Genomic DNA, 25,369 nt, shown 5'->3' with positions numbered 1-25,369 from the left:
CCCGTGGCTGTGTCACAGTCATTTCTATTGCTGAACTCGTGTTTTATTTGTAATCTCTGTGTGCAGTGTGTGTGTGTGTTGTCTTGTTTCTACAGACTGTAAGTGTAATCCTGATGGCTCACTCCACCATCGCTGTAACGACACGGGATATTGTGACTGCAAGGCTGGGGCAACAGGGCCTAAGTGTGACAGGTGCCTACCTGGATATTACTGGCACAAGGGCTGTCAAGGTAAGGAAACAATCTACATCAGCTCCTGGGCTTACTCCAACCCTGGGCTCTGTGTGACCATGTCAGCAGGATATCTGATAGTCCAGCTACTGTGGAGAAAACACAAAGGCTTTTAGAGAGTGAACCTTCTCCATATCCTCCCTAAAATGCAGTGACCATGACTGGACACAGTTTGACCGACTGTCTCTCCTTTAGCATTTAATTACCCATTTTGGCCCATTGTCCTATCCCCTTCATTGATTCCTTAAAATTAGAGTTTTTGGTCACTTTACTGACTTTCCCTTCTAGCCAGTTTACCGTCCAGTCAGTCACATGGTCCCCAATTCTTCACATTCTGACCTTAGCCATGAGTTCACTGTGAGGTACCTTATCGAAGGCGTTTTAAAAATCCAAATACATCAACGACATTATCATTATCTACCCTTTCTTTTATTTCTCCAAAGATCTGAATAAGGTTAGTTAAATATAACTTTCCTTTTTGAAATCTGTGCTGTTTACTCTTTGCCATATTTCCACTTGCCAGATGTTATTATCTTACACTTCTGAGGAAAGATTCCCTCATCTTTCCTGCCACCGACATTAAGCTAATTTCTGATAGTTCACTAAATCTGTTCTATCTCCTTCTTTAAATATAAGAATTACATTTGGTCTCTTCCAAAATCAATGTAATATGTTTCTTCCTAAACTTATTAAAAAGGTGCGGATGCAACCCATCCGGATCAAGAGTTTTATCCTCTTCAAGTTTAATTCATTTCATTAATTATCTTTCCCCTTTCAATTTGAACTGTCTTTATACCTTTTAAAATCTATTTCTTAATCCCATGTCCAGCATGTTAATCTCATGTCCGATATGTTAATCTCGTGTCCAGCATGTTAACCCCATGTCCATCATGTTAATACCATGTCCATGTTAATACCGTGTCCATTATGTTAATAGTGTCCATCATGTTAATACCGTGTCCATGTTAATCCCATGTCCATGTTAATTGCATGTCCAGCATGTTAATGCCGTGTCCAACATGTTAATCCCGTGACCATCATGTTAATTTCATATCCAACATGTTAATCTCAAAGAACAACCTCAGCCCGGGAAACAGGCCCTTCACATGTTAATATCTGGTAAATATTCAAAGTAATTGTTGAATATTTTTGCCATTTTGCTGTCATTACCTTTGAATTACTTGAATTTATTCCCAAGTAATCCGATATCATTCCTGATTTCCCATTTCTTACCATCGTGTTTCTGGAATATTTTACTCACTCTGTTTGGATTCCGTCATCATTTAACTTCATAATTTCTCTCTGTTTCCCTAATAGTTTTTTGACTTCTTTCTGAATGATGTGGCACAATGGTTAGCACTGCTGCCTCACAGTGCCAGGGACTCAGGTTTGATTCCTGGCTTGGGTCACTGAGTCTATACATTCTCCCCTGTCTGCGTGGTTTTCCTCCGGGTGCTCCAGTTTCAACTGACAATTCAAAGGTTTGTCAGCTAGATGTGTTTGCCATGCTAAATTGCCCCTTGGTGTCCCGGGATGCATAGGCCAGAGGGATTAGTGGGGTAAATATGTGGAGTTACCGGGATAGGGCCTGGATTAGATTGTTGTCGGTGCAGACTCGATGGGTTAAATGGCCCCTCCTGCACAGTAATGTTTCTATGATGTTTCTCTAATAAAATAATGTTGTAAAAGTTAAACGCTGGGATTGGTGACATTGAAACAATCTTTAATGTGGAGGGATTTTTCACAAACTAATATTTCTTTATTCTGATTTATTTGCAGTGAGTGTGTGTGATAATTTGCTATCACGGTGTGAGAATGGAGGAGTGTGTGAGGACAATGGGAGATGTCTCTGTCCCACTCCCTACACTGGCCTCCTATGTGAGAAAGTGCAGTGCAGGAAGGGAGCAGCAGGATGTGTCTCCCAATCCCCCCAAGACCCCACCTTACACCGGATGCTGCTCTCACTGACTGCTCTGCTAATCATCGCTAATGGCCACATATCACTCTGACCAGCTTCCAGTGTCATGGACGCTGACGGGAAAGTGCGGAGAGCAAAGGAGAATTCAGGGTTTACTGTGTCACTGTTGAAACACACTTCCCTCCCTCACACACCCGACCCTGGGAAAGACAAACTGGATGCAAAACCTGAGCCCACAGAGCCAATCCAACTGGATCTCAAATCCTGGATGGAATCAGCAGTCAGTGGGGACTGCACTCTCCGACTCTGTGTGGATCCAAGGCAGCTGTTAATATTCATTCTACAACCACCAGTCACTCATCCTAAGTTCAGCTTTGAGACAAAGAAACGAAGGAAGGACTTGTATTTCCCTAGCGCCTTTCACTAGCTCAGGATGTTCCAAAGCGATTCCAGCCATTGAAGGACAACAAATAATAATGTTAATGACTGGATAATCTGTTTGTGGTGTTGCTTAATGGGTAAATATTAACCAGGACACTGCGGAGAACTCCCTGCTTTTCTTATAAATAGTGAGGTGATGTCTCTGAAAGAACAGGAGGCCTCGGTTTAATGCATCACTGGAAAGGTGGAAATTCTAACAGGGAAGCTCTCAGTCTATCCTGCACACAAGTTCTACGCAATCTCCCTCTCTCTGTGAGGGAATACTGAGTGGGGACAGGGTCTCTCTGCCAGTGCATCATTGCCAGAGGGAATAAGAGACACAGTTTTGTGTTCCCCACATCCAGGATTCAGGGAGAATTCCCACGAAATCCTGTCCCTTGGGGATTTGTGTAACTGCCTCCATCCTGATCCCAATCCTTCTGGAATTCGCTTCCTATCCTGGCCTACCCAGGGCAGGGGAGGGGCTGTATCAGTCCCATGTGGGTCTAATAGCGAGCAGCAATCAGTGTTTGTGTCGATATTGATTATTTTGTATTAAGATGAAGTTATTTTCTTGCAATCTCACATGGTGTGATATAGTTTGTGTGTGAATAGTTGTTTGTCTGTGTCAATATATCTATCACTGTGGAACTTGCAGTGACGGCTACAATGAGATTCTTTTCTCTGTCTGATTTCCCTGTGTCTGTAAATTGCTGAATCAAAGAGTCAGAGAGTCCAGCTCTGGAAAAGTGTCCTGAGATCCAGCAAAGGATTTGAGTCATTCCCCTGGGAACAATGAGCTTTGCCATTGAGGGGCCCCAGATCAGAATTGGGATCCTGCTGTGTAATGAGGCCGTTCTGCTCCAGAATTACAGGACAAAAGGAAAAGAATCCAGTTTATTAAATAAATGTTTGGATCAAACAGCTCCAGATTCAGGAGAGGATTTTACTGAAACTTTATAAACAGCATTTTGACATTGCGAGGATCTCCAAATCCAATCAGAAACGAGAAATACATTGACCTCATGTTGAGCCCCTGTGACCCTCACCACTGAAGGGATTAAAGCTCAATTTGAATTATTTCCATTTTTTATCTTATTGTCAATTGGCTTCTTTCATTCAGAGGTCAGAGACAAATTGCATTTCTATAGCACCTTCCACATCCTCCTTGGGTCAAGTGCCTTTTTCCAGCGCGCGGAGGTGTTTCCTGTACAGGCTACTGCTGCCCACCTTCCACTACCGTGTCCTCGCCTTTCGCCCGGATACACCTTGGCGGGCCTTGTTGCTGCCAAGCGGCGGACGTCCCCAACGGAGGTCGCTCTACGGAGGGATCTCCTCCAATTTCATCGGGGACCTGGGGTGGAGAGTGCTGCATGCAGCAGGTCCGCACAACCGTAGGGTTCACAGGCTCCTTCTGTGGCCTTGTGGAGTCCGTGGACCATGTCTATGTCTCGTGTCTTAGGTTGCACTGCCTTGAAGAACCTTTTATTGATGTTCTGTTTGCATTTCAGTCCCACGCTCCTGACCTACGGACACCCAGTGTGGAGAGGGAAGGGTCGGGATGGTGACCTCCTCGTGAACCTGCTCCTGGGCCTGGTGAAGCGCGCCATTTACAGGTCCAGGCAGCGGGCGATTGGCAGGAGGGGGGGGGGGTGTTGTCCATCCCGACTGTCTGCCCCTCTACCGCGGCTATGTTCACGGGCAGGTGTCCCTGGAGAGGGAGCATGTGGTGTCCGCGGGTGCAGTTGATGCCTTCCATGCCCACTGGGCACCGCAGGGGCTGGGGTGCATTATCAACCCTGATAATCACATTTTATTTGATGTTTTTAAGTTTCCTTTGTACTTGGATTGTGTTCGGGCCATTCCCCCTCCGTTTGGGGAGCTGCCCCGTTTACTGTAACCCGATTGAACTTGAGTTTGCTTATTTGGTTTGACCTTGAAAGAGGCCACACCCTCAGGACATCCCAAAGCATCGACTGAGAACAAAGTACAATGAGAATGTGGTCACTTCTGAATGGTCAGCAGGCAGTGCACAGCAAGATCCCACAGTAGCAGAGTAAGCTGTTAACCTGTTTTATTGGTGGGGTTGGTTGAAGGGTGAATATCAACAGATCACCAGGGGAACAAACATACAAACTGGGAGAGGCATGAGGCCATTTGCTCCCCACCCACCCCGGTTTCAAGGCCACTTGACACGAAGGGGAACTCCCCACAACATTCCTCCCTATTCTGGAAGTGTTCCAGATCCTCAGAGCAGGGGCACAGGGGAAGGAAGGAGCTTGTCTAAATGTTTCATCCAAATGGCAGCACCTCTGACAGTGCGGCACTCCCTCAGCACTGACCCTCTGACAGTGAGGCACTCCCTCAGCACTGACCCTCTGACAGTGCGGCACTCCCTCAGCACTGACCCTCTGACAGTGCGGCACTCCCTCAGCACTGACCCTCTGACAGTGCGGCACTCCCTCAGCACTGACCCTCTGACAGTGCGGCACTCCCTCAGCACTGACCCTCTGACAGTGCGGCACTCCCTCAGCACTGACCCTCTGACAGTGCGGCACTCCCTCAGCACTGGCCCTCTGACAGTGCGGCACTCCCTCAACACTGGCCCTCTGACAGTGCAGCACTCCCTCAGTACTGCCCTGACAGTGTCAGTTTGGATTCTGGACTCAGTTTTCCGAATGAATTGACTTTGGGCTGTGGAATTGAGAGTTGAAGCCATTCCCAGATTGGTCTCTTGCAGCTCACTCTGTCTCAGACACAGGCCTAGCGAGGCAATGAGGTTGAATTAAATTTGCAATAATATACACACAGGAGTTAGTAATCAAAGGCAGCGATCAAATCTGGGTGTTTCCGTCTATCCCCAAGCGTTATTTTCACAGACTGACAGGGTTCACCGTGCTGGAGCAATGTCGAGGCTGTTTCTAACCAGTCAAAGCCCGAGGTTGGGTTCAATCCCAAACTGAGAGGTGGAGATGGTGAATGTGGCTCCATGGGGACTGTGTGTGATCCTCTCACTATCCCCGCTCCTCAGAGTGGATTGCCAGCTTGCTTGTAACAAAGTCTTGATGAACCCGTGGTCTCCAGATAGCCCAGGTCACCTCAGCCTGGGCGTATCCCGACAGCCTGTCATGGAGGACACTTCACCAGATTCCCGCATCGCTGCCACTACTACAGCTCAGTTCGATCATCCCTGAAACTCAGGCCAAAGGGAACGCAGTCAGTCCGCAAAGCAATCCTCCTCCTCCACATACGTCGAGGGAAACCATCCAATCTGAAAGAGAGCAACAACATTCCGATTTCACTGGGGGGACTGAACCGGAAACCCTCAGAAATCTGGCCCCAGTGAACACTCCAAGTGACCTCCTTCCCTCCGACTGAGGGAGATAGTTAATGGCCAGAATCTCAGAGCACACAACGAGGCGATTCAGCCCATTATCTCTGTGCTGGCTCTTTGAAAGAGTCACCTGTTTAAACCCCCCTTCCACTCCCACCCCCGCCGACACCATGTCCCCACCCCGTCCTTTCCCCACTGCTCTGTGAACGCTTCCCTGAGAACTCTCTCTCCAATTCCCTTTTGAAAGGTATTATTGAATCTGCTTCCACTGCCCTTTCAGGCAGCACATTCCAGATCACAACAAATCACTGTGTCAAATAAATTCCCCTCATCTCCCCCTCTGGTTCTTTTCCCGATTCTCTTCAATCTGTGTCCCTCTGGTTACCCACCCTCCTGTCACTGCAAACACTTTCTCCTGATTTACTCCAACAAAACTCTTCCTGATTTTGAGCTCCTCTATTAAATCTCCTCTTAACCTTCTCTGCTCCAAGGAGAACAATCCCAGCTTCTCTATGCGGACCTGTGTTTATCACTTATGGTTAAAGAGCAGTGGGGATAATTGGAGATTGTATCAAGGGGTTGAATGGCCATGATGGGCTGAGTGGACTCATGCCAACCTAAACATGGACATGGAGAAGACTTTGGCGGATAGGATCAAGGAGAACCCTAAAGCTTTCTACAGGTATGTCAAGAATAAAAGATTGGTTAGGGCAAGATTAGGGCCAGTCAGAGGCAGTAGTGGGAAGTTGTGCGTGGAGCCTGAAGAGATAGGAGAGGCACTGAATGAGTATTTTTCGTCAGTATTCAAGCAGGAAAAAGTCAGTGTAGTCGAGGAGAATACTGCGATACCAGGTAGCAGACTAGATGGGATTGAGGTACATAAGGAGGAGGTGTTGGCAACTCTTGAGAGTGTGAAAATAGATAAGTCCCCTGGGCCGGATGGGATTTACCCTAGGATTCTCTGAGAGGCTAGGGAGGAGATTGCAGAGCCTTTGGCTTTGATCTTCATGTCGTCATTGTCTACAGGAATAGTGCCGGAAGACTGGAGGACAGCAAATGTTGTCCCCTTGTTCAAGAAGGGGAGTAGAGACCATCCTGGGAATTATAGACCAGTGAGCCTTACTTCTGTTGTAGGCAAAGTTTTGGAAAGAATTATAAGGGATAGGATTTATAATCATCTAAAGAGAAATAAATTGATTAGGGATAGTCAACACGGTTTTGTGAAGGGTAGGTTATGCCTCACAAACCTTATCGAGTTTTTTGAAAAGGTGACCAAAGAGGTGGATAAGGGTAAGGCAGTTGACGTGGTGTATATGGATTTTAGCAAAGCGTTTGATAAGGTTCCCCATGGTAGGCTACTGCAGAAAATGCAGATGCATGGGATTGAGGGTGATTTAGCAGTTTGGATCAGGAATTGGCTAGCTGATAGAAGACAGAGGGTGGTGGTTGATGGGAAATATTCAACCTGGAGTTCAGTTACAAGTGGTGTACCTCAGGGATCTGTTTTGGGGCCACTGCTGTTTGTCATTTTTATAAATGACCTAGATGAGGGTGTAGAAGGATGGATCAGTAAATTTGCTGATGACACCAAAGTTGGAGGAGTTGCAGACAGTGAGGATGGATGTTACAGTTTGCAGAGGGACATAGATAAGCTGCAGAGCTGGGCTGAGAGGTGGCAGATGGAGTTTAATGCGGAAAAGTGTGAGGTGATTCACTTTGGTAAGAATAACAGGGGTACAGAATATAGGGCTAATGGAAGGACTCTTAGTAGTGTTGACGAGCAGAGAGATCTTGGTGTACATGTGCATAGCTCCCTGAAAGTTGGCACCCAGGTTGATAAGGTTGTTAAGAAGGCGTACGGTGTGTTAGCTTTTACTAGTAGAGGGATTGAATTTCGGAGCCGTGAGGTCATGTTACAACTGTACAAAACTCTGGTGCGGCTGCACTTGGAGTATTGCGTACAGTTCTGGTCGCCGCATTATAAGAAAGATGTGGAGGCATTGGAAAGGGTGCAGAGGAGGTTTACCAGGATGTTGCCTGGTATGGTGGGAAGGTCTTATGAGGAAAGGCTGAGGGACTTGAGGTTATTTTCGTTGGAGAGAAGAAGGTTACGAGGTGACTCAATTGAGGCATACTAGATGATCAGAGGATTGGATAGGGTGGACAGTGAGAGCATTTTACCTCGGATGGTGATGGCTAACACAAGGGGACATAGCTTTAAATTAAGGGGTGGTAATGAAAGGACGGATGTCAGAGGTAGGTTCTTTACTCAGAGGGTAGTAACGGTGTGGAATGCCCTGCCTGCAGCAGTTGTGGACTCGCCAACTTTAAGGACATTCAAATGGTCAGTGGTTAGGCATATGGATAACACTGGAATAGTTTAGGTTAGAGGGTCATTAGATTGGTTCCACTGGTCGGCGCAACATCGAGGGCCAAAGGGCCTGTACTGCGCTGGAATGTTCTTAAATCTTTAGCAAGAAGTGATATAGGATGAGAAGGTGGAGAATCTGTGTGGGTGGAGTTGAGGAATCGCAAAGGTGAAAAGACCCTGATGGGAGTTATGTACAGACCCCCCCAGCAGGAGTCAGGATGTGGGACAGAAAATAAATCAGGAGATAGAAAAGGCAAATAAAAAAGACAATATTACAATAATCCTGGGAGACTTCAATATGTGGGTGGACTGGGAAAATCAGGTAGGTAATAGATCCCAAGAAAAGGAATTTGTGGAATGTCTAAGAGATGGTTTTTTTTGGAGCAGTTTGTGACAGAGCCGACTGGAGAACTGGCAATTCTGGATTGGGTGACGTGTAATGGGGCAGACTCGATTAGGGAACTAAAGGTGAAGGAACCCTTAGGGAACAGTGACCACAATCTGATAGAATTTACCCTGCAGTTAGAGGGGGAGAAGCTGGAATCAGATGTAACGGTATTACAATTAAATAAAGGTAATTGCAAAGACATGAGGGAGGAGCTGGCCAGAGTTGATTGGACAGGGAGCCGAGCCAGGAAAACAGCAGAACAGCAATGGCAGGAGTTTTTGAGAGTTATTTGGAAGGCACAACAGAAATTCATCGCAAGGAGGAGGAAAGATGCTCAGGGGAGGGCGAGGCATCCATCACTGACGAGGGGAGTGAAGGATAGTGTAAGAGCAAAAGCAGACAAAGTGGCGAGGATTAGTGGGAGACCAGAGGATTGGGAAACCTTTAAAAGTGAGCAGAGAACAACTAATAAAGCAATAAGGGGGCAGAAGATGAAATATGAGTGTAAGTTAGCTAGTAATATAAAAGCTGAGAGAGAAGCAAAAATAGCCACTGGACCACTGGAAAATGAGGCTGGAGAAGTAATAATAGGAAATAAAGCAATGGCAGAGGAACTGAATAGTTACTTTGCATCAATCTTCATGGTGTAAGACACCAGTGGGATGTCAGAGCTCCAGGGAGTCAGGGGGCACAGGTGAGGGTAGTGGCCATCACTAAGGAGAAGGTTCTGGGAAAACTAAAAGGTCTGAAGGTGGATAAATCACCTGGACTGGATGGACTACACCCTAGGGTTCTAGAAGTGATAGCTGAGGAAATTGTGGAGGCATTGGTGGTGATCTTTCAGGAATCACTGGAGACAGGGAGGGTCCCAGAAGACTGGAAAGTAACTAATGTAACACCGCTAAATAAGAAAGGAGGGAGATGGCAGATGGGAAGTGATAGGCTGGTTAGCCTGACTTCAGTCATTGGCAAGATTTTAGGATCCATTATTAAAGATCGCAGAGTACCTGGAAGTGTATGATAAAATAGGACAGAGTCAGCATAGCTTTGTCAAGGGGAGTCATGTCTGACAAATCTGTTCGAGTTCTTTGAGGAGGTAATAGGAAGTTAGATAAAGGAGAACCAGTGGATGTGATTTATTTAGATTTCCAGAAGACCTTTGAGAAGGTGCCACTTGGGAGACAGTTAAATAAGTGCCCATGGTGTTAAGGGTAAAATCCTGGCATGGATAGAGGATTGGTTGACTGGCAGAAGGCAGAGTGGGGATAAAGGGGTCCTTCTCAGGATGGCAGCCGGTGACTAGTGGTGTGCCTCAGGGGTCAGTGCTGGGAACACAACTTTTCACAATATACAGTAATGATTTGGAGGAAGGAACTGAAGGAACTGTTACTAAGTTTGCAGATGATATAAAGAGATGTAGAGGGACAGGTAGTATTGAGAAAGCAGGGGGGCTGCAGAAGGACTTGGACAGGTTAAGAGAGTGGGCAAAGAAGTGGCAGATGGAGTACAATGTGGTAAAGTGTGAGGTTACGCACTTTGGAAGAAGGAATAGAGGCAGAGACTATTCTCTAAATGGAGAAATGCTTAGGAAATCAGAAACACAAAGGGACTTGGGAATCCTTGTTCAAGATTCTCTTCAGGTTAACGTTCAGGTTCAGTCGGCAGTTAGGAAGGTTAATGTAATGTTAGCATTCATGTCGAGAGGGCTAGAATACAAGAGCAGGGATGGACTTCTGAGGCTGTATAAGGCTCTGGTCAGACCCCATTTGGAGAATTGTGAGCAGTTTTGGGCCCCGTATCTAAGGAAGGATGTGCTGGACTTGGGAAGGGTCCAGGGGAGGTTCACAAGAATGATCCCTGAATGAAAGAGCTTGTTGTATGAGGAATGGTTAAGGGCTCTGGGTCTGTATTTGTTAGATTTTAGAAGGATGAGGGGGGATTTTATTGAAACTTACAGGATAATGCGAGGCCTGGATTGAGTGGACGTGGAGAGGATGTTTCTATTGGTAGGAAAAACTAGAACCAGAGGGCACAACCTCAGGGTAAAGGGACGATCCTTTCAAACAGAGACGAGGAGGAATTTCTTCAGCCAGAGAGTGGGGAATCTGTGGAACTCTTTGCCGCTGTGGAGGGCCAGGTCACTGAGTGTCTTTAAGACACAGATAGATAGGTTCCTGATTAATAAGGGGATCAGGGGTTATGGGGAAAAGCAGGAGAATGAGGATGAGAAAAATGGCGAAGCAGACTCGATGGACCGAGTGGCCTCATTCTGCTCCTATACCTTACGGTCGCACGCTGATCAGTGTGATTGGCGTGTGCGATTACTCACCCTGCCATTGACAGATCCGCGCCACCAGCCATTCGGCCCATTTTTGCTGTAAATCTTGACCATGTCTCCCTCCTGAAGTGACAGTTCCCTCATGTCCCTGGCGGAGAAGGCGTACTGAGCTATCGCCACGCCAACCACTTTGGGACTTAAAGCTGCAAAAGAAAAGGATTGCATTTTGATAGTGCCTTTCACCACAAACAACAACGTAATAAAAACAAGGCCATTCGACTGCGAGGTGGAGATTAGGAATAAATATTGGGCGGGACAGAAACCTGCTGCTTTTCAAATAGTCACCTTAGATCCTCAACTGATACTGAGAGAGCACAAATTATCTCACGTCCCATGGAGCACTCCCTCAGCACTGACCCTCTGACAGTGCGGCACTCCCTCAGCACTGACCCTCTGACAGTGCGGCACTCCCTCAGTACTGACCCTCTGACAGTGCGGCACTCCCTCAGTACTGACCCTCTGACAGTGCGGCACTCCCTCAGTACTGACCCTCTGACAGTGCGGCACTCCCTCAGTACTGACCCTCTGACAGTGCGGCACTCCCTCAGTACTGACCCTCTGACAGTGCAGCACTCCCTCAGCACTGACCCTCTGACAGTGTGGCACTCCCTCAGCACTGACCCTCTGACAGTGCGGCACTCCCTCAGCACTGACCCTCTGACACTGCGGCACTCTCTCTGCACTGACCCCCTGACAGTGCGGCACTCCCTCAGTACTGACCCTCTGACAGTGGAGCACTCCCTCAACCAAACCTGAGAGAGCACACATTTTGATTTGATTTATTGTTGTCACATGCATTGAGAACTATTGTATACAGGAAAGCATACTGTTCATAGAGAAGGAAGTGAGACAGTACAGAATGTAGTGTTACAGTCACAGCGAGGGTGTAGAGAAAGATCAACTTAATGCGAGGTAGGTCCATTCAAAAGTCTGACAGCAGCAGGGAAGAAGCTGTTCTTGAGTCGGTCAGTACGTTACCTCAGGCTTTTGTGTCTTTACCTAACAGAAGAAGGTGGAAGCCTCCCATCCATTGACTCTGTCTACACTTCCTGCAGCCTCGGTAAAGCAATCAGCATGATTAAGGACCCCACAAACCCCCGGATATTCTCTCTTCTACCACCTTTCATCAGGAAAAAAATACAAAAGTCCAAGGTCATGTACTAACCGACTCACCACACTACCAGAAGGATGTGGAGCTCCTATTTCTTATGTTCTTATGGAGAGGGTAGAGAAGATTTACCAGGATGTTGCCTGGTATGGAGGACATCAGCTATGAGGAGAGATTGGAGAAACTTGGTTTGTTCTCACAGGAATGATGGAATTTGAGGGGTGTCCGGTGCCAAGTGCTAGTCAGAGTAGAAATGAGAGGATATATCGGATAAATCCATAGCTGAGGAGTCGACTGCGAGGGGGCACAGGTTTGAGGTGCGAGGGGAGATGTATGAGGCAGATTTTTTACACAGAGGGTGGTTCCCAGGGGAGGGAGTGGAAGCGGATACGATAGTGAGTTTTAAAGGGCATTGTGACAAATACATGTTTAGGATGGGAATGGAGGGATATGGTCCCCGGAAGGGGAGGGGGTTTTAGTTCAGTCGGGCAGCATGGTCGGTGCAGGCTTGGAGGGGCCGAAGGGCCTGTTCCTGTGCTGGAATTTTCTTTGTTCTTGACTCAAGAACAGCTTCTTCCCTGCTGCTGTCAGCCTTTGGTTGGACTTACCTCGCATTAAGTTGCTCTTTCTCTCCACCCGAGCTATGACTGTGACACTACATTCTGTACTCTCTCCTTTCCTTCTCTATGGACAGTATGCTCTGTCTGTATAAGTGCCCAAGAAACAATATTTTCACTGTATGCTTATACATGTGACAATAATAAATCAAATCACACAGGTTCAAGGTGAGGGGCAGGAGGTTTGGGGGGGATGTGAGGAAAAAACTTTTTTACCCAGAGGGTGGTGAGGGTCTGGACTGCTCTGCCTGGGAGGGTGGTGGAGGTGGGGTGCCTCACATCCTTTAAAAAGTATCTGGATGAGTACTTGGCACATCATAACATTCAGGACTACGGGCCAAGTGCTGGCAGATGGGATTAGGTGAGAGTTCAGGTATTTCTCGTGTATCAGTGTTGATGGGCTGAAGGGCCTCTCCTGTGTTGTACGATTCTATGAGTGAGCGCAGCACAGTCCTTGTGGAGACAAAGTCCCACCTTCACACTGAGAATAATCTCCATTGTGTTGTGTGGCACTATCACCGTGCTAAATGGGACAGACTTCAAACAGACCTAACAACGCAAGACTCAACATCTATGAAGCACTCTGGGCCATCAGCAGCAGTGGAGTTGTACTCCAACACAATCTGTAACCTCCTGGCCCAGCACATCCCCCACTCTACCATTACCAACAAGACAGGGGATCCACCCTGGTCCAATGGAGAGTGCAGGAGGGCATGTCAGGAGCAGCACCAGGCATTCCTAAACATGAGGTGCCACCCTGGTGAAGCCACAACACAGAACTACACCAAACACCAAAAACAGCAAGGGATAGACAGAGCTAAGCGATCCCAGAACCAATGGATCAGATCTAAGCTCCAAAGATATGTGGGTTAGGTTGATTGGCCATGCTAAAATTGTCCCTTAGTGTCCTGAGATGCGAAGGTTAGAGGGATAAGTAGGTAAATATGTAAGGATATGGGGGTAGGGCCTGGGTGGGATTGTGGTTGGTGCAGACTCGATGGGCCGAAGGGCCTCATTCTGTGCTGTAGGGATTCTATGATTCTCTCCAGTCCTGCCACATTCAGTTGTGAATGGTGGTGGACAGTTAAACAACTCACTGGAGGGAGAGGCTCCACAAATATCCCCATCCTCAATGATGGAGGAGCCCAGTACTCAGAGTAAAGGAGGAGGCTTTTGAGTTGGAGAAGGCAGTTCAGAGTCAGTCACATTGCTGTGGCTCCGGAGTCACACGGAGGCCAGACCGGGTAAGGACGGCAGATTTCCATCCCTAAAGGACATTCGTGAACCAGGTGGGATTTTCCGACAATGGTTTCATGGTCACCGTCACTGAAAATAGTTTTTAATCTGGATTTATTTAACTGAGCCGGTGATATAGGAAACAGCTGATAGGCTGCAGGATGGGGAAGGTCAAATCCAACAGGGAAAAGTGTCCGGTGAGGAACGCCAAGAGACGGTCTGAAGGGAAGGATTGGGTTTGAAACGGAGAGTGGGAGCAGAGAGACCTGGAGCTGGGAGTTCACACATCACTGGCAATGGAACCAGCTTCACTAATCAGCACAGAAAGCTCCTGGGATTCTGAGCTTTAGAAACCCCGGTCTAGGTTACAAAATGCAGGAGATTAACTTTAATCTCCATCAAACAGCGGGTAGATCCCAGACAGAGGATTGGGTCCAGTTCTCCGCTCCTGACTTCAGGAAGAATGTAAAAGCTTCAGAGAGGGTCACGGGGGAGATTGGCCAGAACGGAACTGAGTTCAGGGAGTTCGCTTCCTGTGGAACAGAGCTGGGGGGGGGCGTGGGGGGGTGGTGGTGTGGGGGTGTCGGGGGGGGCGCGTTGGGGTGTAGTGGGGGGTGTTGTTGAGGGGGGGGCACGGTGGGGAGTGGTGTTTGGTTTGAGTCACAGAGAGAGTGTGGTGTGAATGTTTGCAGGAGGACCAGTCACGATCCGAGTGCCCTGCTGCTCCCAACTTCCTGCATCATGCTGGAATTCCATGTTTCGGATCAGGAATTCCGAACACGGCTTCTCCAGGAATAGTTTCTGGAAAGTGGGAATGCTTCTTCAGACTGCTCAATCAGCAGAGGAAGACAATCCCCCTGCACCCCCTCCACCCCGACCCTGCACCCCTCACACCCCCTACGTCAACCCCGCACCCCCCACCCTGACCCCGCACCCCCGTCCCAAACCCCCACCCCCCACATCCCCCACCCCGAGTCCCTCCACCCCCTCACGAAAAACTGCCGAGCGATGAGGGCAGCTTAGGTGAGAGGGTTGGGGGCAGGGGCTTGGAGGAGAGCTGGGGGGATTGAACGGGGTTTGAGGGGTGAGTCGGGGGGAGCTCGGTGTTCAGGAGTGAGGAGTGAGGGAGGAGTGGTGGGGGAGTCGGATGGTGGATACGGGATCAATAAATCCATCAAAGCAGATTGGATAAATCCCCGAAGGAGGACAGAATTCAGGGAGATGGGGAAAGAGTGAATGTTCTTCAAATGAGCTAGCACTGTGCTGATGGGCTGAATAGCCTCTTCCAGCTCTGACGAAGGGTCACCCAGACTCGAAACGTTGCCTCTATCCTCTCTCTACAGAGGCTGTCAGACCTGCTGAGATTTTCCAGCATCCGCAGTGTTTTGCTTCCCCCGTGTCCTGTACTGAGCTTCTGGAGTTGAGTTTGAATCATAGAAACCCTACAGGGCAGGAAGAGGCCATTCAGCCCATCGAGTCTGCACTAACAATCTGCAAGAGCATCTCACCCAGGCCCTATCCCTGTAACCCCACACATTTACCGGGGCTAATCCCCCAACCCGCGCGTCATTGGACATTGAGGGAGAATTTAGCACGGCCAATCCCCCGCCTCGCACATCTTTGGACTGTGGGAGGAAACTGGAGCACCCGGAGGAAACCCACACAGACACGGGGAGAATGTGCAAACTCCATACAGACAGTGACCCAATCCGGGAATCGAACCCGGATCCCTGGCGCTGTGAGGCAGCAGTGCTAATCACTGTGCCGCCCCTCTGAACCCAGGAGCTTCTGAGTCGGAGCGGAGGATGTGATGAGTGACGGTGGATACAGGATAAAGAGGAATCAGAGGAAATAACTTGCTGCCTTTCAGTGTGAATCCGGATGCTGCTTACAAAGTGCCGAGTGATTCACTGATAGACTGATTCACAGGAGGCAGATTGTGTGTGTAACACTGCCCTCTGATGTTCACTGTCAGACTGCAGACAGCAAACATCACTAACCGTCCACACACACCAATCAGGGGCAGGGATTGGAGCTGGGATCTTGCTGTTCTGCATGTGGTGCTCAGTATTGCACTGAGCAACCCCAGATCATCTGATTTGTTACAGGGTCTGCGCTATAGAGGCCTGCATTACTGGGGTCTGCGTTACGGGCCTCTGTATTACAGTGGGGGGCTCTGCGTTACTGGGGGCTGTGTTACGGGGGGGGGGGCTGCGTTACGGGGGGGAGGGGCTCTGCGTTATGGGGGGGGGGTCTCTGTGTTACTGGGGGGGCTCTGCGTTACGGGGGGGGGGCTCTGTGCGTTACGGGGGGGGGGCTCTGCGTTACGGGGGGGGTCTCTGTGTTACGGGGGGGGGCTCTGAGTTACGGGGGGGGGGCTCTGCGTTACGGGGGGGGGCTCTGAGTTACGGGGGGGGGGCTCTGCGTTACGGGGGGGGGGCTCTGCGTTACGGGGGGGGGGGCTCTGCGTTACGGGGTTTCTATGGTTAAGGTCTGATATTAAGACTAATAATAAGCCGCAGGGTCAGTGGGAGTGAACTGGAAATGTTTATTTAGACTAATCACAGCACCTCCATGTCGCCCCTCAGCATCCTGAGGGCAAAACAGCCAATCGGATATTTATATCTTTGCCAGGGGATTTACAGAAAATGATGTTGGAGATGCTGAAGAAACAAAGCAATGAATCATTGGAACAGAAAGATCCACTTTCACTGTCTGAGATTGTCCAGTGTCTTTCCTCACAGTTGTTTCCTCGGGGGGGGTGGGGAATGATAGAAAGAAGCTTTCTAACGGTTACTGAGTCGAGGATTGTTGTAATCGGAAATCCACCAATCCACACCATGGAGACAGAGAAAGAAAATTCCCAACCTGCGACTAGAAAGTGGAGACTCTGGGAAGAGTTTTGAATGTACAGTTTTGAACAGATGGGGGAGATGGACTCCCTGACACAGGAGCTAAAACCAGTTAACAAGAAAGGGACAGAGAGATGAAGTGACCTTTCTGGATGGCTCTGAACACACACGTGAAGTTAAATAAATGTCCCTGACAAAGTCTGTGAGCAAATCGATCCTCTGGGAAATGATTGGTTTGACCTTTCAGGGCTCTGAAAATAAAAAAAAACCTGGTTGGATTCAGTGAAGGAAACTAAAAGTAAATCCAAAGTGGTTTGTGTTCAGTGTGAGGTCTAACCCTCCGGATCCAGCCTAACTCTCCGAGGACAGCACCAGGAATAATTCACAGCCACGGAACCGAGCTCGGACTCGGAATGAAAGCAGCATCAAGAGCAGAAGGAGGATTCTGGAAGGAAGGAGGAAGTAGCAGAATGACAGCGGTGTGTCATGGGTTAACAGGAAGAGAGAATGTGATTGTAGAAACTCCATCAGGAAGGAAGGAGCCATGTTCAATATTGGAATAAAAAGACTGAACTGGACAATACTGTTGTTAAATTTGTTTGCTGCTGAGCTGTAATAAGATTTATTTTTTATAGAGTACTAATGGTGTGAAACCTCGAGGTTTTGAAAAATGAAGCCAACTATTCATATTGTTGGTTCATTTTTATAAAGGGGAGGGTGTGATGATATTATGTTATTTTGAGATATTTTGTGTTTAAGGTAGAGTTGCTTTAAGAAGCAGCGCGTTGTTACAAAAGTTGGTTTGTCTGATAAACATGCAGCAGATGCTGAGAATGCAGGATAATAACTGATTTTAGCTGGGAATGAGTTATTTTGTGGAGTTAATGGACCTTTTGTTTATTTAGGTTCTCCTGGGAGTGTCAATGTCGAGTTTTAATTAGGTTGATGGACAGAGACAGAGTCATTTGCTTAATAGGAGGAGCTAAGCTGGCAGGGATCAAATACTATTTCAGTTTCACGTTTAAAAATACAAGCAGTTGCTGCCTGGGCTGCCATGTTTCTCTCTGCCTCTTTTTCCAAAGACTTTCTGAAGGTTCCAGGGCTAGTAATCTAAGTCACAGCAAGTATGCCTGTGATTTGCTAACTCATTTTAAAGAGGGGGTTTAAGTTTATATAAATATGGCTTGAATTGAAAATCGTAACAAGCCTCTGCGTAACCGGACAGGTTTAAGGTGCTGGGGAGCAGGTACAGAGGAGATGTTAGGGGTAAGTTTTTCACTCAGAGGGTGGTGAGTGAGTGGAATCGGCTGCCGTCAGTGGTGGTCGAGGCAGATTCGATAGGGTCTTTTAAGAGGCTTTCAGGTAAGTACACGGAACTTAGTAAGATAGAGGGTTATAGGTAAGCCTAGTAATCTCCAAGGTAGGGACATGTTAGGCACAACTTTGTGGGCTGAAGGGCCTGTATTGTGCTGTAGTTTTTCTACGTTTCTATAAGTCTGTAATGGGGCTGGCCGTAACAGGGGCAGGCGTAACGGGGGCGGGTGTAACGGTCTGTACAATCTGCAGTGTGTTCTATGGAGAGCACATTATTAGCTGTGGTGACACAGGGTCTGTCCTAAGAACATAAGAAATAGGAGCAGGAGGAGGCCATCTAGCCCTTCGAGCCTGCCCTGCCATTCAATAAGATCACGGCTGATCTGAAGTGGATCAGTTCCACTTTCCCGCTTTCTCCCCATAACCCTTAATTCCCTTGTCTATCAGAAACCTATCTACCCGTGACTTAAATATATTTAGCGAGGCAGCCTCCACCACTTCAACGGGCAGAGAATTCCAGAGATTCACCACCCTTTGAGTGAAGAAGTTCCTCCTCAACTCTGATCTAAACTGCACCCCCCCCTTATCTTGAGGCTGTGCCCTCTAGTCCTGCTGTCCTTTCTAAGCGGGAAGAATCTCTCTACCTCTACCCTATCCACCCCCTTCATTACCTTATACGTCTCTGTAAGATCCCCCCTCATCCTTCTAAACTCCAACGAGTACAGACCCAGTCTATTTAGTCTCTCTCCATAGTCTAACCCCCTCATCTCCGGTATGAGCCTAGTGAACCTCCTCTGCACTCCCTCCAAGGCCAAAATATCCTTGCGTAAGTGCGGTGACCAAAACTGCACACAGTACTCCAGCTGCGGCCTCACCAGTGCCCTGTACAGCTGCAGCAAGACCCGTGACAGTATACTGAGCTCAGAGTCACTGGGCTGGAATCAATGGGATATTTGCTGTGTGGAGAGGTGGATTGGACCCTCCCTGACACATAGAGAGGCTAATCTAACACGGCAAGAGGAGAGAGAGGAGAAAATCGAGTGAGTGAGCTGTACCTGACCAGAATGGAGTCGAGGAAGGAGGTAGGAAGTTGCAACTGGCAGGAGTTAGAAATGAAAAGCCGCAGAAGACAGAAGCAGCTGAGAGAGGACAGAGGGAGAGAAAAAATTAATTAGAAACACACAAGATAAACATCTCAAATACAAACACACTCACACCCCAGCAAACATTTACATCGAGACAGACAGACGGCCACGGAGTCAGTTTGAGTGTAATCTGTAAGTGAGGTTTCCTGGATGATGAGATTTGCAGGTGGTACACACAGCTCTCAGTGTCTGTCTCTCACCATCGACCCCTCTGCACACTAACACCTGACCCAGTGACCCTCACAATTCTCATTATTCAAATCACCCACCACTTCACCCCCACCCCCCCGGACAGCCTCACTCCCACCCCTACTCCCCCCCACCCCCCCCCGTACAGCCTCACTCCCACCCCTGTCCCCACCCCGCCCCCCCGTACAGCCCCACCCCCCCCACCCACCCCCCCCGCCCCCCACCCCCATACAGCCTCACTCCCCCCGTCCCCACCACCACCACCGCCCCCCCCCCCCACCCCGTCCCCACCCCTGTACAGCCTCACTCCCACCCCCATTCCCTCACCTCCCCGTCCAAGCGCCCCCCCCGCTTGGAATACTGTGTCCAATTCTGGTCACCCTATTATAGAAAGGATATTATTAAACTAGAAAGAGTGCAGAAAAGATTTACTAGGATGCTACCAGGACTTGATGGATTGAGTTATAAGGAGAGGCTGGATAGACTGGGGCTTTTTTCTCTGGGGTGTAGGAGGCTGAGGGGTGATCTTATAGAGGTCTATAAAATAACGAGGGGCACAGATCAGCTAGATAGTCAATATCTTTTCCCAAAGGTAGGGGAATCTAAAACTAGAGGGCACAGGTTTAAGGTGAGAGGGGAGAGATACAAAAGTGTCCAGAGGGGCAATTTTTTCACCCAGAGGGTGGTGAGTGTCTGGAACAAGCTGCCAGAGGCAGTAGTAGAGGCGGGTACAATTTTATCTTTTAAAAAGCATTTAGACAGTTATATGGGTACGATGGGTATTGAGGGATATGGACCAAATGCAGGCATTTGGGATTAATTTAGGAGTTTAAAAAAAAGGATGGCATGGACAAGTTGGGCTGAAGGGCCTGTTTCCATGCTGTAAACCTCTATAAATCTATGACTCTGACCTCATGTCTCCAGTTACTCAGATACTGGAGCCCAAAATGCAATTTTCTGGGAATCTCTCTGGTTTCTTTTTGAGTGAATCAATTCGAACAGCACTCACTCACTGCATCCCCAGATTCATTTTCAATTTCCCCTTCAGGCTCAGGCCGAGTTCTCTGGATCGACTATTGTGGACAGAGGGAGACAGCGGCTCCTGGCCGGAATTATCCAATCCCTTTTCCATTCTTACTCCCGGCTGCTGAGCAGTGTAGACAAAGGGAAGTAAGTGTTGTGTACTCACAGTGACCCCGGTCCCGCTGAGGTCTGTACGCCGAGATATCTTCGGGGTCTTTGTACGGGAACTGAAGCATTGTGTCCAAAGATCTAAATCCCTCTTTCAGCGAATGGTATTTATAATATTCCACAAGTTCCTGTTCAGAAACAACACATGGATTAGTAACCCGTGGATTCACAACGTCACTTCAAAAATCATCGCACAATACAGTACAGAACAAGGCCATTCGGCCCATGGCACGTGAGTCACTTCTATCCAATCCAGTCATTGCCCTCTGCATTGGGATTGCTCTCTTTTTCAAATTAACGTTGTTATTTTACACACTGTATCAATTTTGCCAACCAGAGACATGCTATTGAAGTTTTTTGCCTTGAACTCATCAGGACAGATACAAAAATGACAAATTTCAAAGGCACAAGAAAAGACATCTGATTGGTTGGCAAGTCAGCTCTGATTAGTCAAAGCATTGCCGTGGGGAATGCAGTTTCCCCAAGCTTCCCAAGCTTTTGGTTGGCTGGAAAAGCCTTGGTGTCTGGTCATTGGTTCAGTTTGTGGAGGACAGGGGCCTCCTGTACGAAAGAATATCAGTAGCTTCTAGCGTGCGTAACTGAGCCACTTTGAGCGCCCTACTAGTCATCTTAAACTGACTGTCAGTGTAATTCTCAACACACTCAGGATTGTTTAGAATGTGCTGCCCAATCATGGAATCACATCTGTTCTCACCACATTTGAAGTTTTACAAGCACAATCTGGTTGAGTTAATTGGCTCGTCATTGGGATTACAGCCTGGGTCACACCTACTCGCTGTATGTTGCACAAACTCACATACACGCCTAAGGTTATCACCCCCACACCTGCAAAGTGCCCAGTCTATCCACCTGCTCTTCAACTTTCCAAAGATCCTTGGATTCTGGAAAAATGCTGGAGGATTGGAAAACTGCCAAATGTGACACCCCTGTTTAAAAAAGGAGGGAGGCAAAAAGCAGGTAACTAAAGATGGATTAACCTAACATCTATTGTTGGAAAAATGTTGGAATTTATTATTCAGGAGGTAGTAGACACATCTGAAAAATCATAATCCAATCAAGCAGACTCAGTATGGCTTCATCAAAGGGAAATTGTGTTTGGTTAGAGTTTTTCGAGGAAGTCTCCATCAGAGCAGATAGAGGAGAACCAGTAGATGTGTTGTATTTGGACTTTCAGAAGGCATTTGACAAGGTTCACTGGGACGATCCCTGGTGTGAAGCGATTGTTTTATGAGGAAAGGTTAAACAGGTTGGGACTGTACCTATTGGAATTGAGAAGAATGAGAGGTGATCTCCTTGAAACATACAGGATTATGAAGGGGTTTGACAGGGTAAATCCTGAGTGGATGTTTCCCATCATGGGAGGGTCCAGGACCAGGGAGCAGAGTCTCAGAATAAAGGGGCAGCAATTTAATACTGAGACGAGAAGGAATTTTTTCTCTCAGAGGGTTGAGAGTCTTTGGAACTGCTTGCCAAGGAGACCTGTGTGGGCAGAGCCCTTGTGTATATTTAAGGCTGGGATAGATTTCTGATCAGTAAAGAAATCGAGGGTCAGGGGAAAAGGGCAGGAAAGTGAGCGGGAGGAATGTCGGATCAGCCACGATCTTATTGAATGGTGGAACAGGCTCGAGGAGCCGAATGGCCTTCTTCTGCCGCTATTTCTTTTGGCCTTGTGGGAGGGTAAGAAGCAGGTGGAGCGAGCTGTTTCATGCTGTTACTATTGCAGCACCAACATAAATGGTGCTTTCTACAAACAAGAGGCTGCAAAGCCAAAGAAAATCATTCTGCCAAATGAGCAATGTGGCAGGTGACTGGCAGTGAGCACTGCCAGTGCCAGTGAGCACACCAGTGAGTAGCACAGTGACCAGTGGGCAGTGAGCAGTGCTGGTGAGCAGCACAGTGAGCACTGCCAGTGCCAGTGAGCACACCAGTGAGCAGCACAGTGAGCAGTGGGCAGTGCCAGTGGGCAGTGAGCAATGCTGGTGAGCAGCACAGTGAGCAGTGCCAGTGAGCAGCACAGTGACCAGTGGGCAGTGTCAGGGGGTAGTGCCTGTGAGCACTGCCAGTGGGCAGTGCCGGTGAACAGCAGGCAGTGAGCAGTGCTGGTGAGCAGCACAGTGAGCAGTGGGCTGTGCCAGTGGACAGTGCCGGTGCCAGTGGACAGTGACAGTGACAGTGCCGGTGCTGCCAGTGATTAGATTGTTCATCACACTCAGCTGTTTACTATTGGTGGAGTATTGAACATACACAACCAATCCCTGTTTAGAAAACTCGGAACATGGTGTCCACCAATAGATGGGATTCCCTAATTGAAAAGCACTGACTGAACACTCCTGAGTGCGCTACACCGACAACCAATTTACTATCACAGTGACAGCCGTGTGCAACATCGACAAGATGCACTGCAGCAACTCCCCACAGCTCCTTACGCAGCACCTTCCAAACTCACTGCCTCCACCATCTAGAAGGACAATGGCAGCAGATACATGGAAACAGAACCACCTGGAGGTTTCCCTCACTATCCTGACTTGGAAATATATCACTGTTCCTTCACTGTCACTGGGTCAAAATCCTGGAACGCCCACCTGAACAGCACTGTGGACGTACCTACACCACAGGACGACAGCTCATCACCACCCTCTCAAGAGCAACAAGAGACGGGCAATATACTCTGGCCTAGCCATCGCGGCAATAAATATACCATGTAATACTCTTCTTGAAGGTTACTCACGGTTAAAGAGTGGAACCTCTTGTTTTCCGCGATATGAAATGAAGAGTCTCTGGAAAGAATTTTGATGTGTTTCACCTCATTGTTGTACCTGTTCAGAGAGTGAGAAATGATACAAGGCAGACAGGGTCATGTAATGATACAAAAACAATATGCCAAAGAACGTTGGTGCTTGAACACAGACACGGTGGCACAGTGGTTAGCACTGCTGCCTCACAGCGCCAGGGACCCAGGTTCGATTCCTGGTCACTGTCTCTGTGGAACCTGCATGTTCTCCCCGTGTCTGCGTGGGTTTGCTCCGGGTGCTCTGGTTTCCTCCCACAACCCGAAAGATGTGCTGGTTAGGTGTATTGGCCGTGCTAAATTCTCCCTCAGTGTATCCCAACAGGTACCGGAGTGTGGTGACTAGGGGATTTTCACAGTAACTTCATTGCAGTGTTAACGTAAGCCTACTTGTGACAATAAGAAATAAACTTTAAACATAAACCATGTTTGACCCCATTGTGGATCTGAAAGTGTCGTCATTGATTTTGACGGGTTTAACTGAGCGTGATTCACTGATAGACAAAGTCCCACATGAAACATTGCTATAAATATTGTTCTCTGCAATCTCTTGCGGGTATGTGTGGGTATGTTCTATCTGACCTGTGCTCTTATCCTCTTTTAGTTTTGCTAATTTGCCAATTATGTTATTTCTGTCTAAGCCAACCGCATTAATATTCCAAACTTCAGGCTGCAGTAACAGCTTTATTTTAGCAGCTTCAGTGAAGTAGATATTTAGCCTCTGGCCATTTCTCTGTGATTGCCACAGATTATAATGTTCATCCTTCTAACACCTTGTCCAGAATTTAACTTTCCTTTTATAGTGACAGGGTGGCACAATAGTTAGCACTGCTGCCTCACTGTGCCAGGGACCCGGGTTCGATTCCCAGCTTGGGTCACTGCCTGTGTGGAGTTTGCACATTCCCCCCGTGTCTGCATGGGTTTCCTCCAGGTGCTCCAGTTTCCTTCCACAGTCTGAAAGACATGTTGGTGCATTGACCCGAACAGTGACAACTAGGGGAATTTCACAGTAACTTCATTGCAGTGTTAACTTAAACCTAGAACATAAGAACTAGGAGCAGGAGTCGGCCATCTGCCCCTCGATCCTGCCCCGCCATTCAATAAGATCATGGCTGATCTTTTCGTGGACTCAGCTCCACTTACCTGCCTGCTCACTGTAACCCTTAATTCTTTTACTGTTCAAATATGTATCTATCTTTGCCTTAAAAACATTCAATGAGGGAGCCTCAACTGCTTCACTGGGCAAGGAATTCCACAGATTCACAACTCTTTCTGTGAAGAAGTTCCTCCTCAACTCAGTCCTAAATCTGCTCCCCCTTATTTTGAGGCTATGCCCCTAGTTCTAGTTTCACCCACCAGTGAAAACAACTTCCCTGCATCTATCTTATCGATTCCCATCATAATCTTAGATGTTTCTATAAGATCTCCCCTCATTCTTCTGAATTCCAATGAGTATAGCCCCAGTCTACTCAGTCTCTCCTCATAATCCAACCCCCTCAACTCCGGAATCAACCGAGTGAATCTCCTCTGCACCCCCTCCAGTGCCAGTATATCCTTTCTCAAGTAAGGAGACCAAAACTGTACACAGTAACTCCAGGTGTGGCCTCACCAGCACCTTATACAGCTGCAACATAACCTCACTGTTTTTAAACTCCATCCCTCTGGCAATGAAGGACAAAATTCCATTTGCTTCTTAATTACCTGCTGCACCTGCAAACCAACTCCTTGAGATTCCTGCACAAGGACACCCAGATCCCTCTGCACAGCAGCATGCTGCAATTTTTTACCATTTAAATAATAGTCCATTTTGCTGTTATTCCGACCAAAATAGATGACCTCACATTTACCAACATTGTACTCCATCTGCCAGACCCTCGCCCACTCACTGAGACTATCTATATCCCTTTGC

The 25,369-nt window shown here is 47.9% G+C and overlaps 2 protein-coding genes across 3 annotated transcripts in view; one reads left to right on the top strand and one right to left on the bottom strand.

Moving 5' to 3' along the window:
- The window catches only part of LOC145348278 (netrin-G1-like), a 58,557-nt gene extending 55,629 nt beyond the window's left edge, over positions 1 to 2,928 (top strand). For both annotated transcript variants that reach the window (XM_080196477.1, XM_080196476.1), the window contains 2 exons: positions 96 to 230; positions 2,010 to 2,928. In XM_080196477.1, coding sequence (XP_080052603.1) covers positions 96 to 230; positions 2,010 to 2,239 — 365 coding nt within the window. In that variant the 3' untranslated portion in view covers positions 2,240 to 2,928. The remainder of the gene's footprint in view (positions 1 to 95; positions 231 to 2,009) is intronic.
- Positions 2,929 to 5,136: 2,208 nt separating this feature from the next.
- Positions 5,137 to 25,369, bottom strand: part of vav3a (vav 3 guanine nucleotide exchange factor a) — a 119,990-nt gene continuing 99,757 nt past the window's right edge. Inside the window, 4 exon segments of the mRNA XM_080196443.1 lie at positions 5,137 to 5,839; positions 10,991 to 11,142; positions 20,650 to 20,779; positions 23,401 to 23,488. Of these exon segments, the coding sequence (XP_080052569.1) occupies positions 5,786 to 5,839; positions 10,991 to 11,142; positions 20,650 to 20,779; positions 23,401 to 23,488 (424 nt within the window). The 3' untranslated portion in view covers positions 5,137 to 5,785.

The sequence above is a fragment of the Carcharhinus amblyrhynchos genome, chromosome 9 (assembly GCF_965287045.1).
Source record: "Carcharhinus amblyrhynchos chromosome 9, sCarAmb.v2.hapA, whole genome shotgun sequence".
NCBI lineage: Eukaryota > Metazoa > Chordata > Chondrichthyes > Carcharhiniformes > Carcharhinidae > Carcharhinus > Carcharhinus amblyrhynchos.
The sequence above is the reverse complement of the archived record's forward strand: the minus strand, read 5'-3'. Positions and strand labels throughout refer to the sequence as shown.